Source organism: Equus caballus, chromosome 2 (assembly GCF_041296265.1).
Source record: "Equus caballus isolate H_3958 breed thoroughbred chromosome 2, TB-T2T, whole genome shotgun sequence".
In the NCBI taxonomy this organism is placed as follows: domain Eukaryota; kingdom Metazoa; phylum Chordata; class Mammalia; order Perissodactyla; family Equidae; genus Equus; species Equus caballus.
This window is the reverse complement of record NC_091685.1, coordinates 157,425-176,372: the sequence shown is the minus strand read 5'-3', so window position 1 is coordinate 176,372 and position 18,948 is coordinate 157,425. Positions and strand designations below refer to the sequence as shown.

Genomic DNA, 18,948 nt, shown 5'->3' with positions numbered 1-18,948 from the left:
TATTTGTTGATTAATTAATGACTAATTATGTACTTTTTTGACCAAAAAACAGTCATTTCTATTAAAATAGGGTTTTGCTATGTTTCCAAAATTTACTCAGTGCCGATACTTTACTGCAATTAGAATTGTTTTTAAAAATTATTTAAAAATAGCTTTCATTAAGATTTTATTAATACTTTCTTGATAAGAATGACCAAAACTAGCTAAATTCTGATGCCATACGTAACTAATCTTTGGTAAAAAGCAACTAGCTTCTTAAAGACAAAAGAAATGTAATATACTTCACTCTAGGAGAATCTTTTTTGTTTATTTCTTTACTGATTTTAAATTTTATTCCAGAAAAATTGTTGGTGAGGACTTGAAATAAAAATGAGAGAAGTTGACAAATTTGAGGTTGATAATAAAATATTTCCAAAGCTGCTTTAGGCGATAGACCAAATATGCCAAGGCAGCACATGATAAACTCTCTCTTTCAAGGTTGCTTGAGGTACCCGTATTTACCTTTCATCAGTGTCTTCAAATGTCCCATATCTTACTAACTACACCCACCTACTACTTAAAAAAATAACAGAAAGCAAAAACAGGAATTCTCAGGTTCTTTACCTGTCTCCAGCTAGCCATCTTTTTCCTCATTTTTATTTTTAAAGAAGGAAAGCAGAGGTTGCACAATCCTACTCAAACATCTAACTTTTCAGAAGTCCGTTTGACGGAGCCATACTGTAAGGTGGTTCTGCCCTTCTGTGGTTTCTGCTTAAACTGTGATGAGGTTGCCCCTTCTTGTCAGCTTTCATATATGCTCGTCCCCTTAGTTGAGCACTTTAAGGAAATATGTGGAGGGCCGTTGCCTTTATGGGACAGTTTGGGCAAATCCCCACGGCTGTGTGGCACAACTAAGCTTGCAGCCTAAGAGTACCAGCTGAGAGAACCTACACCCATGAATATCAGTGGATGAATCTGCAGGTCCAGCAAGTAGCCAAGAGCAGGGGCAGGGGAAGAAAGTGGCAACTATGAAGAGGTAAGGAAGAGAGCAAGGAGAAGAAAGGGTAAAAGAATCATGCAGATACAAGGGTATGGCCAATGTCAACAACAGTTATCTTAAATTAAGGGAGCATTCCTGTACAAAATCATTCATAAATTCAAATTATCACCATTTAAATAATATGAAAAAAGGTTTTCTAATTTTAAAATGTTTGTTATTTGCAGATGGGAGAAAGCTGGAGAAGTGAGTAGGGAGCTTTGGGAAAAAGCTGGTAAGCAAGGCCTGCTTGGCGTCAACGTCGCAGAGCGTCATGGTGGCGTTGGGGGGGACGTGTACGCAGCAGCTGTGGTCTGGGAGGAGCAGTGAGTATGGGGACTTTTGAAATTGAGTCTTGTTTGTAAGCACACTGCTCATTGTTCTGAACTGAGGAAAAAAATGTTTTCCAATTTTCATATAAGATTGAGAATTCAGTGTAAAACATGAAAGATTATACCACCTGTGTACTCTTGCATATTGTTTTGAATGTAGAAAGACAGGAAAATCCCCTTTGAAGTTGTTAGAATAGGTGCTATTGAAAATTAAAGAGATAGCTTCATTTCTAATTGACCCATTTGGTTAATTTTCCTCTTTTAAAAAGATATTTGAAAGAGAACCAAGAAGTGGAAAAATATTACCATCAAATATACTAAAAGTTGTATATTTGAGGACAAATAACAATTTCAGATGATAAATGGGCAAAAGATTTGAACCAGTTCATCAAAAAGGAAACGCAAATAGGTTTTTTTAGATGAAAAAAGTTCATCCTTACTACCAATCAAATGCAAATTAAATTAACCTGGCCGTATCATTTTGAGTATCTACAAAAGTTAAGGAAAACGAAAAATCATAAGACTCAGTGCTGACAAGGTTGCTGTGAAAGTGACATACTCATATACTATTAGTGGCATTTACATTAGAACAATAAATGCTTTGAGGTTTGAAAATATGGATACATATAAAAAATGAAAATATTTCTTCTCTTTGATCTAGGATGCCACTTTGGGGAATTTATCTTAAGAAAATAATTTGATAGAAAAAAAAGCAGCTATGTACTGCAATCATTGTCATGTTAGATCATAATCCCCAAGATTTGAAGCAATCTAAATGTCCAGCAGTGGGAGAATCAATAAGTACAGTACATTAGTACAATACAGTACATTAGTAATTTGTAATATTTTGCAGCTACTTGAGTATTATTGTGACAACTGTGATTTAAAAAAAGGGATTTTTTCATGTCATATCAATTAAAAAGAAAACAGCTAAATACAAAATTTACACCATGGCTGCAGCTATGTTAGAATATATCCTATGGCAAAAGTAATTTGCTAAAGTGAAAATTGTTGCTGTGTTAGAGTAATACTGTGGTAGATGATTAATATTTTTTAAAGTTTTATCTTGTAATTCACTAAATAAGTGTTCATTGAGCTCTGTTAGAGTATTATTATTATGTTAGAGCCATAAATTAAAAAAATAGTAAAAACAGAGAAAACCTTCAGGAAACTTCGTATGTTTGCTGGGAAGACAGGCTTTTACCACATAACATGATAAGATCTTTAATGTTTTGTTGTTTTTTAATTGAAAGTCAAAGAAACTAAAAACAGAACAAAATTATTTTGTACTTTGAAATTATTTTGTACTTTTCTTCTTTTTCCTTTCTAAGAGCATATTCAAATTGTACAGGCCCAGGTTTTAGTCTTCACTCAAATATTGTCATGCCCTATATTGCAAACTACGGCTCAGAAGAGCAGATTAAGCACTTCATCCCCCAGATGACGGCAGGGAGGTGTATTGGTGCCATAGCAATGACCGAGCCTGGAGCTGGAAGGTAACTCAACTTTTGATTGGTTTTGAAGTCTTGGAAGCAATGCTCTAATAGCAAATATTTTCTCAGTATTTGCTTTTAAAAAACTCTGAGCAAAATGCTGGGAAGAATACACAGATGAATACGGCATAGTTCACAGTCTCAAGTAACTTCAAACTCCAATAAGAAAATAAGGCCTCAAGGGGCTGGCCCCGTGGCTGAGTGGTTAAGTTCGCGTGCTCCGCTGCAGGCGGCCCGGGGTTTCGTTGGTTCGAATCCTGGGCGCGGACATGGCACTGCTCATCAAACCACGCTGAGGCAGCGTTCCACATGCCACGACTAGGTGGACCCACAATGAAGAATATACAACTATGTACCTGGGGGCTTTGGGGAGAAAAAGGAAAAAAAAAAAAAAGAAAATAAGGCCTCATGGTATGCAAATAACAGTAAAGCAGACTGTAATATCTGTTGTGTTTGAGATATTAACACAGTGTAATGAAAATAAAATGGTAGGATATGGGTTGAATTTGGGGCATGATGAATTTTAGATGTGGTGTGACATTCAAACGGAAACGTCCAGCAGTCTGTTAAAAATATGAATTTGGAACTCTGGAGACAGACTGTGGGAGCAATAGGTTTTAAAAGCCATTCATATGTAAGCAAGAATTGAAGCAATGGGAAGGAATAAGATCATTTATTCAGTCATTTGACAGCTACTTAGTAAGTGCCTTCGGTGTGTACCAGTGGTGAACAAAGCAGTTGTGGGCTCTGTGCCTATTGAGGAGAATGACAAGAAACAAAAGAATATATTCATAATTATAAATTGTGATAGGTACTGTGAAGGGAACAAAGTGCTATGCTAGAGACTAATGGTGCATGTGTGTTTGGTAGGGAAAGAGAAAGCGAATTTAGATAGAAGCACTAAGGAAGGCCTCTGAAAAGTGGTGATATTTAAACTGAGATCTGACAGATGAGAAGGAACCAGTTATGGAAGGATGGGGTGAAGAGCTTCCACATGGTGGGACCTGCTCCTCGTGCGGTGAAGTGAAAGGATGGAAAGGAGACCGAGGAGGAGACCTTGCGTGTCCTGTTTCATTTGGAACTGTACAGGATGCAGCAACAGAGACAGAAGGATTGAGTTTGAAGGAAATCTCGACAAGTGCTGTCACGAGCGTGAGGGGAAGTGAGTTTGAAAAGGCGATAGGACAGGAGTGAGAAGTTAATGTAGTGTGAAGGCCACAGAGAGGTTGAGACTTGAGAAAAGGTCACGGCAGGCCACTGGTGATCCTTTGATCGGGACTTCAGTGGAGATGAGGGGCGGAAGCTGCTTCGGAAGGCAGTGAGATGGTATTGAGAACACAGGCTGATCTTCTCCAGAGGTGGGAGGTGAAAGGCAGTGTAGAGGGGCAGTAGTTTAACAGGCGAGCACGGTGAGGAAAATGGTTTAGGGAAAGAGAGCAGTGACCTGCAGGCCAGTGGGGCAGAGGCTGCAGAGGAAGGACCTGAGGACGTGGTAGAGGCGGTAATTGAAAGTCCAAGACTTGTTTCTGCAAAGATCAGGCTGTAATGTTTTAAATTTTCTTTTTTGACACTGAAGTTTATTTTTAAATGTCTTAACATTCTATAGTGTCACTTGGCAATATGCTTAAATTGTATTTATCTTTTCCAGATACAATCTGTAATTCCAGGCCAGTACTGATACTTAATTTTACCAAAGTAAAAGGCCTTTGTTTACTTCTCTTGCCTAAAAATGTGACCTAAAAGAAGTAGGAATTTAATCTTCTTCTTTTACTTTTAAGATAATTCTCTAAGATAACTGGCTGACTGCGCAATATTCTGATCGCATCACCTTAGCTCTCTGATCAGCATGTTCCAGTTCCAACCCACTGCATGTTGGCTCTCATCTAGAGGCAACAGAATAAGTGAGAGATCTTGATTTATCTCCAACTTCCACTACAAACAGAGGCTTGCTTGATTTTTGCTTATTTAAATTCTCTGTCCTCGTCTGTGGTTAGGAATATGTAATTAAGAAGGAAGCTGAGGATGAGGATGGAGAGAAGAGGCAGATTGTTTGGAAGGCTGGTGGGAGTAGTGGAAGGAGAGCAGATCAGTCTGATGTTTAGAGAGATGAGCCAGGGGGCCGTGTGAGTAAGAGACGGCGAGAGTGGAGAAAGCTGCCACGAAGGAGAGGATTAGAGTGTTGAGGGGTGAGGTGAGAAGTCTAGAGAAAGCACTTGGGAGGGAGAGAATACAGAAGAGGGGACTGTCAGAGGTGGCGTGGCCGCTTCCTGTGTCCTCGCTTTGATCTGGCCTTCACAGAAAGAGGTTGAGTTCACCGCAAAAGACCCAGGGCTTCCCTGGCCCTTCCCTTCCACATACCTGGGAGACTCCATTATGCACACTTAGGTACATCTGCATGATCCCAGAATATTTTGTGTGCTTTCATGCTGATTTCCATATTTGGCCTGCCCAGTAACCTGTAGGAAATATAAAGATATTGTGATCCTTATGTAAGAGGAAAACAATGAGAAATGAAGGATTTTAACCAAGCTCATCGATCAGATTGATGCTCTGATACCAGCTGTGTGATTGTGAGCACAATCTCTGAGCCTCAATGTCTGTATCAGTGAAATCAAGAAAATGACACTTAATGGGATTATTGTGAAGATCTGAATTCTTGGCAACACTAAGTTGTATATTTTAAAACCATTTTTAATACTTCATGTTTACCATTCAAAAGTTTATTAAAAATTCCACAAACTGAGCTATATCATTTTTACCTTCGATATGTTCCTGGATAGAAGAAGAATTTTAGTAAACCATGTACAGATTTGAGTAACTGATACTTCACACTGATTTATGATGAAAATTGTGAGGTTAGAATACAACCGCGTGCAGCTTTAAAACGTTCCCTGTGAGCATCCGTCCTTTTGCTGAAAACCAGGCTACAGAATGATTCACAGATTTTTGTCATTTAACTTATCCTCTCAAATAGGTGGCCTTGTTTCTAATGTCAGGTGTCCCCAAGAACCCCCTCCCAAGGTCAATGATTTGTTAGGAGGAGTCCCAGGATTCAGCATATAATCGTACTCACAGCTATAATTTATTACAGTGAAAGGGTACAAAACAAAATCAGCAAAAGGAAGAGCCTCATGGACTGAAGTTCACAGAAACCCAGGAGCAGCCTCCAAGAGTCCGTGCCCAACAGAGTCACACAGCACCGCTCACCTCCTTCAGCGAGTTGTGACAACATGTGGAATGCTGCTTCCCAGGGTGGCTCCTTAGGGACTCAGGGCCCGGGGCTTTATTGGAGCCTGGCACATGGGCGCCTTCTGCCTAGTGTATACCGTGAGTTGAGGCTGCCGGAAGGAAAGCAGGCGTTCAGCATAAGCCATAGTGTCGGCACAAACAGTTTAGGCACTGCGAGCCACTCTCACCAGTTCTGGGAATGGTGAGAACTCTCCTGAAATCTGAATTCATGGACGCCAACCAGAAGCCAAACTTGGAATCAGGACTTTCCATGGATAGCAGCCTGAAGCCTGCTGTAATAACTCTTTTCTGCACACTTGGCATTTTTAAGAATGTAATTCAACTAATGTTTACGGAGTGGCTGTTATGTGCAAAGCACTGTGCTAGGTGAGGGGCACGTAAACGTGACCTTGATATACACCATCTCCTCAAAAGACCTGAGTCTGATAAGTAGGGTAGGTGGGAAAGAGGAGATATTTTTATTAATACCTGAAATTCAAGGTAAATGCTCTAGGAGACTGTATTAGTTTCTTACAGCTTCTGTAAAAAATTATCATAAACTTGGTGGCTTTAAACAACGGAAATTTATTCTTTCACAGTTCTGAAGGCCAGAAGTCCAAAGTCAGTATCAATGGGCCCAAACCAAGGGCCAGACCCCCTCCAGAGGTTCAAGGGGAGAATCCATTCCTTGCCTCTCCCACCTCCTGGTGGCTGCCAGCATCCCTTGCTGTGTGGTCTCATCACTCCAGTCTCTGCCTCCGTGATCACCTTGCTCCAGCTCTTCTTCAGTCTGTGTCATCTCCCTCTGCCGCTCTCTCATAAGGACATTTGTGGTTGCACTTAGGGCCCATCCAGATAATCCAAGATAATCTCCTCATCTCAAGATCTTCGAATTAATTTCATCTGCAAGACCCTTCTTCCATATAAGGTCACGCTGACGAGTTCCAGGCATTAGCACCTGCTGTCTCTGAGGGTCCTTGTTCAACCTGACACAGAGAACCGTAAACAGAGTGCCATGGGGTACAGAAGACAAAGACCTACACAGGAAGAGGAATCAGGAAACTTTCACAGCAGTACATATGGGGACTATTTATACATGATCTAGTCAATGTAGGATATTTATGGAAATGGAAGGCTACCTAAGTGTTCAACAATAGGAGATTGTTTAAAAAAATCATGATAAATCCATACAAGGAAATTCTATGCTGCTAATAAGAATTATCTTATAGAAAAACATTAGATATTTTTAAGAGATCAAAATCATATGTATGCTTCCGAGTTGATAAAAATACATATATAAGTGTATCTGTTTCCATAGAAAAATATTAAAAGGATTGTTTTTAAAATGTTCATTCCAGGTGGTAAAATTATTTTTTAAATAATTTTTCTCCTTTGTCTGGAATATTGTGTGTATTTTTTGTATTTTAGTTGTGAATGTTCTATTATATTTATAAAAATAATCTATTCTACTTTTAGAGCAGGCTTGTTAGAAGAAGTGCCATTTGAGACACAGTCTTTTAAATCTAAACTTTTGATCAGGAGGGGACCAAGGTGGCTAGAGGCAGGCTAGTAGATGCTGGCAAATAACCTCAGGGATATAGTGGGCCATGAAATGTCATCTGAGTCCAATTTGGGGGTCTTGAATGCTAGTTGAGCCTCGTTGTGCCCTATAAAATCTGGCTAGTTTATGTAATCTTAATCAATATGCATTTGTATAAGTGGTATAAAATATAATACATCAGACATGATTTTTCAGTGCCTTTGTGTGAACATTCCTAATGTTAGTTAGAGATCAATTTTTAGAATGGGGTAACTGGTTTGAATTATCACATTATAGACGCACTTACATAACAGTATTTGTGTAATTCAATTCTTACGAATTAATGAATTTTTCCTTCACTTTTCCAATTACAGTGATTTGCAAGGAGTAAGAACAAATGCCAGAAAGGATGGAAGCGACTGGATCCTCAATGGAAGCAAGGTGTGTAAAGAGGGGCTTCCGTAGCCTTCCCTCCAGTCACGCTGTGGGTGACAGCGTCCCAAAGACTCCTCCTCGCTGATTGCATCAGATGCATGGATTCACACAGGAACTGAGTTTACTTGAGTTCACTCAGATCGATTTGTTTGTTTTGGAGACATGGGAATTTTGCAACATTGCTGTTACGTGAGATCTGCTTCTCTTCCTGTTCCATTTTGTATGCTCCCTCACTGATACAGAAAGTGTTGTTTTGGCTTCCGCACAGCCCTTATCAAACCAGAAGAAGGGAAGGTAGGGCTCACATTGTCCAAATATGGGACAAACAATAGTTAATGGTTAATAAACTTGGCAATGAGAAATTGGGGAAAAGACTTTCTCATAAGTATCAAGAAGTTTCAGAAGATCCTAGCTGAGAAATCTATATTTGATAGAATTTGAGAGCCTTTCAGTCCTTCTGAGAGTCACATAAATTGGAAAGCCCCTCCAATTAAGGTTACAGACAGGCTTAGGAAGAAAGGTATCCCTTAGAGTCTAATAGCACTGATGGCAGAGGGTTTTTGTTTTTGTTTTTTTTCACCTAAAACTGTGTCTGGTGTATATACTCAGTAAATATTTGTTGTTGACTGAGTGTTAAGTGAGGAAAAGATGATCATTTGCTACACTAAGACAGTCCTTCTGAAAATATATTTCAAGGCCTGATAAAGGATCAATTTTTGTTTTCTTTTATATTTAAAAAATTTTTCTAATTAGTTTTAGACTAATATGTTTGCATTTACAAAATCTCAAGCTCCAATGCTGTGGTAAAAAGTGCTATACAATTTTCTAAGCACTTTCAATTTCCATACTTATGCTGTCAAGGACTAAAAGCAGTTTGTGGACTGACGTCAGTCTGAGGAACACATTTTGAGCAGCCCAGCTCTAAAGACCGTTCCATAATCTGGTTGCATAGTTAATCAGGAAAACAGTATCTGTGGTATCAAATAAGTTTGGGAAATGTGCACAACTTGTCACTCTTTGATGGAGGGGTATTTATCGTGAACCTCTAAAAGTTGGATACAGTATGTTTTGTGCCCCAAGAAATTCTCTTTTTAGAGACTATGTTGAGTTACTGTTTTTCAAATATACTTTAAGAAGTGTTTGTCTAAATTATCCATCCTAAGGATTACAATAAACAAGTGCTAACTCTGATGTTTAACCAGTTAACTCTGCACACCAAGGGCTTGTTTTGACAGAAGACCAGGAAATTTGGTCAAAAGTGAAATGAGAACCATATTCTCCTGTGACTCCAGTTTTCTAAACAGGCCCAATCTGCTCAGTTACACTTGTCAACTTAAAAAGCAAATTTACCTGTTATTTTATCCTCAAAAGGAGTTTATTTGGGAATAGCCAAAAGAATTGCAATTCAGAATGTGCATGCTGTGGTGAACCAAAGGCAAACCCAGCAAACAAAAAAGGGAGCTGCTTTTATAGAGCAAAAGGCGGAGTAGGCAGGGGCTGTTGAAACTGAAGTCCACTGCGGGAGAGCAGCAGTTCAGGGGGCAGCAGCGTCTCACTGCCCGAGCTGTTGCTGGGAGGGGAGAGAAACCTGCCTTCAGTGGTAAAGTAGTTTTACTTCCTCTTGAAGATGCAGGACTCTGTCTCTTGCTGTTTGGTGGAATTGATCATGTGTGATAGGATGAGGGCTCCCCCTACAAGCCCTCCCAACTTCAATTTAGTTAAGGTTTCTGTTACTAATTTCTACACAGTCTTCTCTGGGAACCACCCAGGAAAGTACCACTGGCTCTATTTCAAAAACTTTATTAAGAATAAGAAAGAACTTAAAGGAATAAGTAAGTAAATGTAGTACATCAATAAGATGACCTAATATGCACCCATTAAAGCATTGAGATAGGGGCCGCCCCGTGGCTGAGTGGTTAAGTTCTTGTGCTCTGCGTCGGCAGCCCAGGGTTTCACTGGTTTGGATCCTGGGCGTGGACCTAGCACTGCTCATCAGGCCACGCTGAGGCGATGTCCCACATGCCACAACCAGGAAGGACCTACAACTAGAATATACAACTATGTACTGGGGGGCTTTGGGGAAAAGAAGAAGAAGGGAAAAAAACGTTGGCAACAGATGTTAGCTCAGGTGCAAATCTTAAAAAAAAAAAAGGCATTGAGACAAAGATTTTAATGGTATAGGAAAATAATTATATTAAGTGAAAAGATCATATTAACATTTAAGTGAAAATGCATATAGAATGTAAAATATAGAATAATTTCAATTTAAAAGATAAAAGACCAGAAAGGAAGTTCACAATGATATTTGTATGATGGTCTCATGGAAGGTTTTCTTCCTTTTTCTTTATAACGATATGCTGTCTATATAACAGCTACCATGAGCTTATGTTATAGGCCTTCAATACCAAAAAAAAGATGATGGCCCTCAGGAGGGATAATCTCAGCCCTATTAAAAGTTTTGACTGTTATAATTAGTAAAGAAATCAAGAGTGTCCTCTTACAAAGAGAATTCCCTTATAGCTTTGTTGGAAAAGGGGATCGATTATGGTGGAAATACTCACATTAGGTCAGGCTATTGCAGAAATCGTTCAGAATCTGTTAACTTTCTGTAATCATGTTGAAGAACTGTAGGAGAACTCCATTCAGCTTTACCAAATGGAGATCAGAGTGTTCAAGTGAACACTTTTTGCCCTGCAGTCTGCTCTTCCCTTTCTTTCCATTCCATTGTTTATTACCTACAGTTAATACACGTCTGAGACCATGGATTTAGAGCACACAGGTACTAATTCCTGGATGCTGTGTGATTGAAAACAAACAGGAAAGTACGATTTCAGGAATGCAACTATGACAGCTATGCAGATGGTCATTATGATCTTAGAAAGGTAGGAAGTTGGGAGGCCTGGAGGGTTTCCAGCAGGGAGTGGGATAAAGGAGCAACACTGTAGGAAAATATTTTTACCATGATGTACAGAATTATTTTGAGGAATATAGTTTTCTCATTTATTCAACAAACATCCTTGAGGCCTCCTATTGCTGGACACTGTTCTAAGCACTGAGGATAGATGTGTAGCTAGGAAGTGGCTGCTGCCCTCAAGGAGCTCCCAGGACAGAGAGATGCTGAGGGTCTTTTGCTGTTGCATCACTTAGAACTGTGCCACCGCCACTGCCTTCATTTGCTCTCATGTAGACAACACAAACATCATTGGCCCATTTCCCATTATTTGTAAGTATCAGCACTCTGTATTTTGAAGCATAAATCTTCTCATAAAGGGCAGGGATGTTAGGTGATGAGAGTAACCAACACCACTTTGTACCTCTACTATTTCAAAGGGATAGAGACAAAAAGAGATCATTTGAATACAGTTTGATAAGTGCTAAGATTTTGGTAAATTCAAGGGCTATGGGAGCACTTAACCCAGCCTGGGGAATTTTGGAAGACTTTTTGGAAGCAATGATGTCTGAACTTAGTCCAGGATGAGTAGGACTCATCCTAGCAGAGTTGGGAAAGGGCCTCCCAAGTAGAGGAAACAAGATTTCCAAAGACCCGTAGGTAAGGAAGACCTTGGAATATGGGGGACAGCAAGTAATTCAGTAGTGCTGATGTGAGAAAGGGGAATGAGGGAAAAGTGGGGCAAGAGGTAGCAGGACTGGTAAGCTAGTGCCAGTTCGTGATGAGTTTTAGATGCCCTGCTGAGGTTTAGGATTTATCCAAAAGCCTATGAGGAGCTATTCACAGATTTTAAGATGTGAAAGTGGTGTAGGGAAAATAGGTTGATATTCAGGACTAGATAGGAGTAGGGGTGGGAAGGAATATGTTCTGCCCATGAGTTATCAGGCGGAACGCTCCAGAAGCAGATTGATACACAGGTCTGGAAGCCAGCAAGAAATTTTCATTAGATAAAGATTGGGAGTCATTGGAATATAGATGGCAACTACAGCCATGGAAATGGTTGAGATGACCCAAGAAAGATGCAGAATGAGAAGATAATTATTAATATTTGCTCTGGGTATATTTGTTTTCTGAGTATATATCACCTGATAATCTAATATCTCTGAGTTTTTTGTTATTTTATCCCTCCTGCATCAGTATCTTCCTTATTTAGGCCATTTGGAAAAAAGTAGGCCACCCATCATGAAAATCAAAACTATGCCTTTTCAAAACTTAAATCTGAAACTACAAAGACTAATGATGTAGTGCCGTTTAGAGCACTATAGATTTTAGGGTCCTTTGTCTTATCGGCAGCTTCTTTCTAAAATACAGTTTATCATTTTTATAGACAATTTTGTTTTAATTTGAAAAAACATAATAACATCTGTTAATGTTTATTATTATTTACAATATTAATACTGGAAAGAAAACATATAGGCTTCATCTTTGAAGCATTGGGTGTTTCCCCTGCTCTGTAATAACCTCGTGTGTGGATAATGAACTCTGCAGATACTTGGATAGAGGACAGAGGGTTGTACGGAGCATGTCTTGTTTGATTTCATGTTCTCAAATGTACTTTCCCCCAGTCGTGACTTGCACGTGGACCTGAGTCACTGTGGAGCGTCACAGTATATTGCGGTTTTGCAGGTGTTCATCACTAACGGGTGGCTGAGTGATGTTGTGATCGTAGTGGCGGTCACAGATCGTGAAGCTCGCTCTCCTGCCCACGGCATTAGCCTTTTTCTGGTGGAAAATGGAATGAAAGGATTTATCAAAGGACGAAAGCTACATAAAATGGGACTAAAAGCCCAGGTAAGTCATAATATAAATCATAATGTAAACAAATTGTTATTTATAAATAATTGGGTTTGCACGATTGTGCCTTATATATAGAACTACATATGGTCTAATCATACCTTCTTATGCTGAATTCCCAAAATATGCTTTTCAGAAATGATAATGGAGATTTATTCCAGCATTTATGCAACTGTATCTCTTTCTGGTGGTGAGCAATGGAAGTGAATTTTGAATATCTGCTTTAGAAATGGCAAAATTAACTGCATGCTGATAGGTCCTCTATTTATGAAATTGGTTAAAGAAAATTATGAAATAAGAACAGGAAATATTTTTTCTATTATTTGGTAATTATTATTTTTTTTAATTTCTTTTTAGATTTTATTTTTCCTTTTTCTCCCCAAAGCCCCCTGGTACCTAGTTGTATATTTTTAGTTGTGGGTCATTCTAGTTGTGGCATGGGGGACACTGCCTTAGCATGGCCTGACGAACGGTGCCATGTCCACACCCAGGATCCGAACCGGCGAAACCCTGGGCCGCCGAAGCGGAGTGTGCGAGCTTAACCACTTGGCCATGGGCCCGCCCCCATTTGGTAATTATTTTATTTTTTCATTACCAAAAAGAAAAAAAATGTTTTACTTAATATGCATTAGAAGTCCTTAGTCCTCAGTACCTACAGAGCTGGGCAATATTGGAACTAGAATGACAGGGTATGGCAGTGGGAAAGCCACAAGTTGTGGAATCAGATGGACCTAGGTTTGAATCCCTAGTTTACCGCCTCCTAATTGTGTTCATTAACCACTCCAATGTGGTTTCCAGTTTTTGTTTTTGTTTTGTTTTTTTCCTAAATGGAAATAATAATTATCTCGTTGAGTTATTGGGAGATTTAAATGAGATAATTCTGTACTTAATCATATGACTTCTTAGGATACTGCAGAATTATTCTTTGAAGATGTACGGTTGCCAGCTAGTGCCTTACTTGGAGAAGAGAATAAAGGCTTCTATTACCTCATGCGAGAGCTTCCACAGGTCAGAAGTATTGAAGATTTTATCTCTTAATTAGATCATGGACTTGGAATAGAATAATATAGAACTATATAAATCCGTGCATACAAAACTTCTGATATAGCCAATCATTTGAGTATAACAAAGTTGTAAAAAATATATATATATATGAGTGTTGTAGGCTAGATAAGTAAATAACTGAACCCAGGGGTATCCATTCAAAGCTTATAAGTGAGTAGGGAAAAACAGATATTTCAGTTCTGTGATTCTTTCTTGCAATGATTTTAACTTCTTAGCCACAAGTCAAGAATTCTTAGCTGTATGTAAGGAAGTATCAGCCAAAGCATTTGGCAGGTTTTTTTTTTTTCTATAATACTTGGGAATCAAAGGGGAAAGCTGTTAAATTTAGACTGAAAAGTTTTGGCCACACAGGGTGAGCCCTCACCTCTGTGCTTTTGGAGTGTGGTTGCTGAGTGATCATTGATCTCACATGTCAACACAAGAGGGTGCACCTACGTAGTGACTGCCACAGCATGGGCTAAACATGAAACTGGGGACAAGGGCTGGGAACAGTGGCATGGAAATAGAATATGAAAATCACCAGCAAGATGGAATTAAACTGACTGTGGATACCTTTGCTAGTTAGTAGGCAGAATTGAAGCTGTGCACTTTAAGAGGTTGATTTCCAGAGATATGTTCGGAAATGTGATGTGCAGAGGTCAGTAACTTTGGAATTTTTTCTCATAGATGAGTAAAGAGAAGAGAGAATTAAATAAATTACACATATATCTATAAATAGTAAAAACAATCATTCATAAAAGTAAAGGTTTGCTTTAGAGAGTTATTACAGATATGTTAAAATATTCTTATAAACCTCTATGGGAGCCTTTTCTTATAAAGAGTTAAGAAATAAATCTTTAAGAGTTTTATAAAGATTATTTATATCATTTATTATTACTGAAATCAGGTGGAAATCACTTTTATAATTAGAATAATGTTCAAGACCTAATTTTTGGGTTATAGGAAAGGCTATTGATTGCTGACTTGGGAATTTCAGCCAGTGAATTCATGTTTGAAGAAACGAGGACCTATGTTAAACAAAGAAAAGCTTTTGGGAAAACAGTTGCACATCTACAGGTAAGCTTGTCGTCATGGTTCAGTATTAGATGATACCAGTTTACCCATCTGAAGTGGGTCTAGGATAAACATAAATATGCAGCAATTTAAAGATAGAATAGGAAAGGAAGAGCTTACAAAGACAACTGAGAACGGACGACCAGAAAAGAGAAAGCAAATCAGGTAAGTGTTGTCACAGGAGGCAAGAGAAAGAAGATTTCAAGTAAGAAGGAGGCGGGGCCAGATGCTGCTTAGAGGGAAAATAAGGTGAAGGTCAAAGAGTACTGATTGGGCATAATGATATGCAGGTTATTTCATAAGAGCCATTGGTTGACTGGTGTGGGGTGGTGCCAGACCAGAGTGAGTAGAGGAGGAAATGAAAATGAGGAGGTAAAGATATTGATGGCAGGCAACTCTTTCCTGAGTTTGGCTCTGAATGGTACTTGAGAGAAAGGGTGGTAACTGGGTGGAGGAGTCAGGGAGAAATATTTTGGGGTGAAGTGAGATATTTGGAGATGGTTAATTTTTTGTTATTATTATTAGGATGAGAATGCTGGAGCATATTTTAATACCTAGAGAAAGGATTTAGTAAAGAGGGAAAGATTGTAGATATGGAGAGGATGATTAACTGGGTATGAACTTTGAGAAAATGTGAGGGTGGGTGCCAAAGCACATGGAAAGATAGGCCTTCCCACCTGGACGGGAGAGGTGCTTCCTCCATTGTAACAGGAAGAAAAGAGGAAAGGATGGACATGAGTTCAGCTCTGTTGGTAGAAAACGGCAAAAGCTTTCTTCTGAAGACTGCCATTTCCTTAAATAACAATAGGGAGAGTCAGTTCTTGAAAGAGATGTAAGTGAAGAGGGCAGGTAGCTGTCTGAGGAGAGTGAGGAAGGTTTGAAATATCCTTTCAGAGTGAGAGACTGAACTAACTAGAGAAACACAATAAGCCTGCTTTCAGTATCGAGGGCTCAGGTGAGGTTACTGACCATGAATTTATAGTGGTACCTTCTGTTTTTGTGTGCATCAGTCTTACTGGAAGGGTTTAGCTGCCCAGGTTCAAGGAGAGAGAAGGTGGATGATTGTGTTCAATTAGGGTTGGGTTTTACCAGAAAGTTTAATGTATTTGCAGAAGAACTCAGTATGTGGTGGCCATAATCACTAGCTATGCCAATCAATTTTAGACTCTCTAGATTCTTCTTAAATGAAGGAACAGTTTATAAACAAGGCAGTCATCAAATTGGTGAAACATTTTACTGGGAAAAAACCTGGAGTTGGAAATCTGCCTGAAAAGTTTTAAGGGTTCCAGGTACTTTTGCCATAAACAGCTTTACTGTAGACATCTTTGCCACAAGCATTTTTGTGGCAAACTTGTTGCTGCATAACTAATTGGCTGTAAGGCAATTTTGTTGTAAAAGGTAAAATAATGAAAAATAAGAGAGACATTAAAAAGGAGATAATGAAAAGTGAATAAAAAAACTTTATTGTGAAATATAAAATATTTGAATACATTTGAAATGTGTCTAGAATCATGGCAATACTGCACAAAGAACTGATTTTATTTTGTGAGTTGTACCTAAGTATTTGTCTTCAAGGTCTTTCATTCACAGTATTATACTTTTTTTCTTTTTGCCTGTTGATTCATCACACTCAGCATCCATTGCACTTTTTATTTTTCACTAAAATTTCTTCCTTCATTAAGAGAGGCATCAGTTTCCAAATACTAGGATGCATATTTGTAACTGAGCTTTGTATGGCACCATGAAAAGCCTTCTACACTGTGGTTTGTTCTTGGTGTATTGTCACATGTCCTTTGATAGACATTCCAGAGTTCTATGGGAAATGTGAAGCTAAGATTTATATAATGTTGACCTTAAACAAATGAATAGCCAGTTCTTTCTCCAGCACAAATGGGTTTATTTGGGATCAGCAAAGAATTGCAATTTGGGGTCTGCAACCATGGAGAGTCATGTAAAAGTACCCCAGCAGCAAGGGAGGAGAAACTGTTTTATAGAGGGGAAGAGGAAGTGGGGGGCTGTTGTAAATAAAGAGTCCATTGGAGGAATTGAGAGTTTGATGTGAATTGGCTTGTTTATTAATTTGACGTTTTACCCGTTTTGGTCAAGATCTTTCTCTGAAAGCATCACTGATCAAGAGTCAGGTTTTTCTCGTTTCAGCAGCTTTTTGTCCCTCAATACCAGGAAGGACTTTTCCTTGGTGTTGTATCACAGGGAAAGTGCACAGATTGGAAACCTATTGAGGTCACTGACCTTCAGGTAACAAGGAGGGCTAGAAGGGAGAACTCACAGGCATTTCTCTTTTCTAAAGTCCACGTGTTATCAAGATCACAGGCATGGGAGATCAGGTGAAGCCTTAAGTCATCATCAAAGGTTTGGCAGACAAACTTCCAACGTGCCTGGTCTGGACATCTTGGGAAAGCTGTCTCAACAGAGGTCGTCTGCTTCAATTCCAGGAAATCTTTGCTTTTCAGTCAGCAGATGATGTGTTGGTCCACTCAGGGCTTGGTGCTTTCTTTAGGTGTGTCACGTGAATCCAAGAGTCTAGGCCCTGGAGTTTGGCAGCACAGGGGTTAGTAACAGTACCTCACAGGGGCCTTTCCAGCGAGGTTGAAGAGAGTCCTTCTGGAAGTGTCTTTTTCATAGACAGAATCTCCAGGTTGCAAGGTGTGATGTTTAAGGTCTTTGTCTCCCTGGAGTGCACTGTGAAAGACTGCTCCACCAGAGCATGGTTATTTTAGTAGAAGCAATTAGGCCTTTGCATTACTGGAGTGTAGCTCCTTTATCAGCTGTGGGTCAAAAGAGGCGGGAGCCAAGTGCATTGGGCGTCCTGTGATTATCTCTAAGGGTGACAGTTTGTGAGTTCCAGAGGGGGTGGATCTGAGATTTAGAAGGACCAATGGCAATGCTTTTGGCCAAGGTGTCTAGAGGGTCTCTACAAATTATGCCAATTGAGTCTTGATAATTCTATTAGTGTGTTCGACTAAACCAGAGGATTGAAGGTGGTAAGTACAGTGAAAGAGTTGTAAAACTGGCCAAACAGTGCAGACTCATTGAAGTCCCTGACTGGTAAAATGGGCTCCTCGATCACCATGAAGCTTGAGAGGAGCTCTCCAGGTGGGATAATCCTTTCCTGAAAGGACTTTGGCTGCAGAGGAGGCGGCGCCAGTGTGCAAGGGAAGGCTTCAGTCAGGTAAGAAAACACACAACCACGACTACAGTGTATTTATCTCCATGAGATGGGGGAAGCTGTAGGAAATTCATTTGTCAAACCTCGAGTGGTCCATTAGGCAGTTTAAAATGTTCAAAAGCAGTACAAGCAAGCTTCCCTGGATTGTATTTGGGAGAGGCGGGACAAGTGAGGTAGGCACTTTTGGCAGCTTTGTTAATATATTTCCCCATCAATATTGATTCACAAGTGCTGCCATTTTGTCAGTAGACCAATGGTTTTTGCGTGTACAGTGGTCAGGAGTGGGAATTTTAGAGTCTTTGGTAGGACCGCATTGTTATTTAGTCTGAACCAGACTTCTTTTTATGAAACCAGCAATTGTTGAATTTCCAATCTTGTTTTTCCTTTTCTGAGCCCAATTGTTTGGCTTCTCTAGTGAGTTTTTCTAAGTTATCATTAGGGGAAATATCTCTTAGTTTGGCTGCTCTTTGTTCCTTTATGGGCTGCATTCACTGTGGAAATGTCAGCAAGATGATTTTCCTTATCTTCTAAAGAGTCGGTTTAGAATGCCCTGGGCTCTTAATAATAATTAAAATGGCAGCAAAAAGTAAAGCATCCAATGGTTCCTGAGCATAAGGGCCATTTTTAATTTTATTTCCACTGGAAGTAAGGAAGCTATGTTGCTTCCACAACATTCCAAAATCATGAGCTACTTACTCCAAAAGCATATCCACTATCAATATAAATATTGGCAGTTTTGCCGCTGGCTAAAGTACGAGCCTGTGTAAGAGCGTGTAACAGCCCTAGGTAAAGGTGCTACCTCAGTGATATAAAAAGGAGTGGCAATATTTGCCATGGTCGCCCTTTAAGTAAGAAC

The 18,948-nt window shown here is 39.4% G+C and overlaps 1 protein-coding gene across 8 annotated transcripts in view; it reads left to right on the top strand.

The window, feature by feature from the left end:
- The window catches only part of ACADL (acyl-CoA dehydrogenase long chain), a 75,790-nt gene that overhangs the window by 6,593 nt on the left and 50,249 nt on the right, over positions 1 to 18,948 (top strand). For 7 of the 8 annotated variants that reach the window (XR_011430926.1, XR_011430938.1, XR_011430939.1 and 4 more), the window contains exons 3-8: positions 1,204 to 1,341; positions 2,679 to 2,843; positions 7,983 to 8,049; positions 12,620 to 12,784; positions 13,694 to 13,795; positions 14,795 to 14,908. Coding sequence is in view for 3 of the 8 variants with exons in the window: in XM_070247516.1 (XP_070103617.1) it covers positions 1,204 to 1,341; positions 2,679 to 2,843; positions 7,983 to 8,049; positions 12,620 to 12,784; positions 13,694 to 13,795; positions 14,795 to 14,908 (751 nt within the window). In the remaining 5 variants the exon portion in view is untranslated. The remainder of the gene's footprint in view (positions 1 to 1,203; positions 1,342 to 2,678; positions 2,844 to 7,982; positions 8,050 to 12,619; positions 12,785 to 13,693; positions 13,796 to 14,794; positions 14,909 to 18,948) is intronic. The other variant, XM_023628683.2, reaches the window with a different exon arrangement.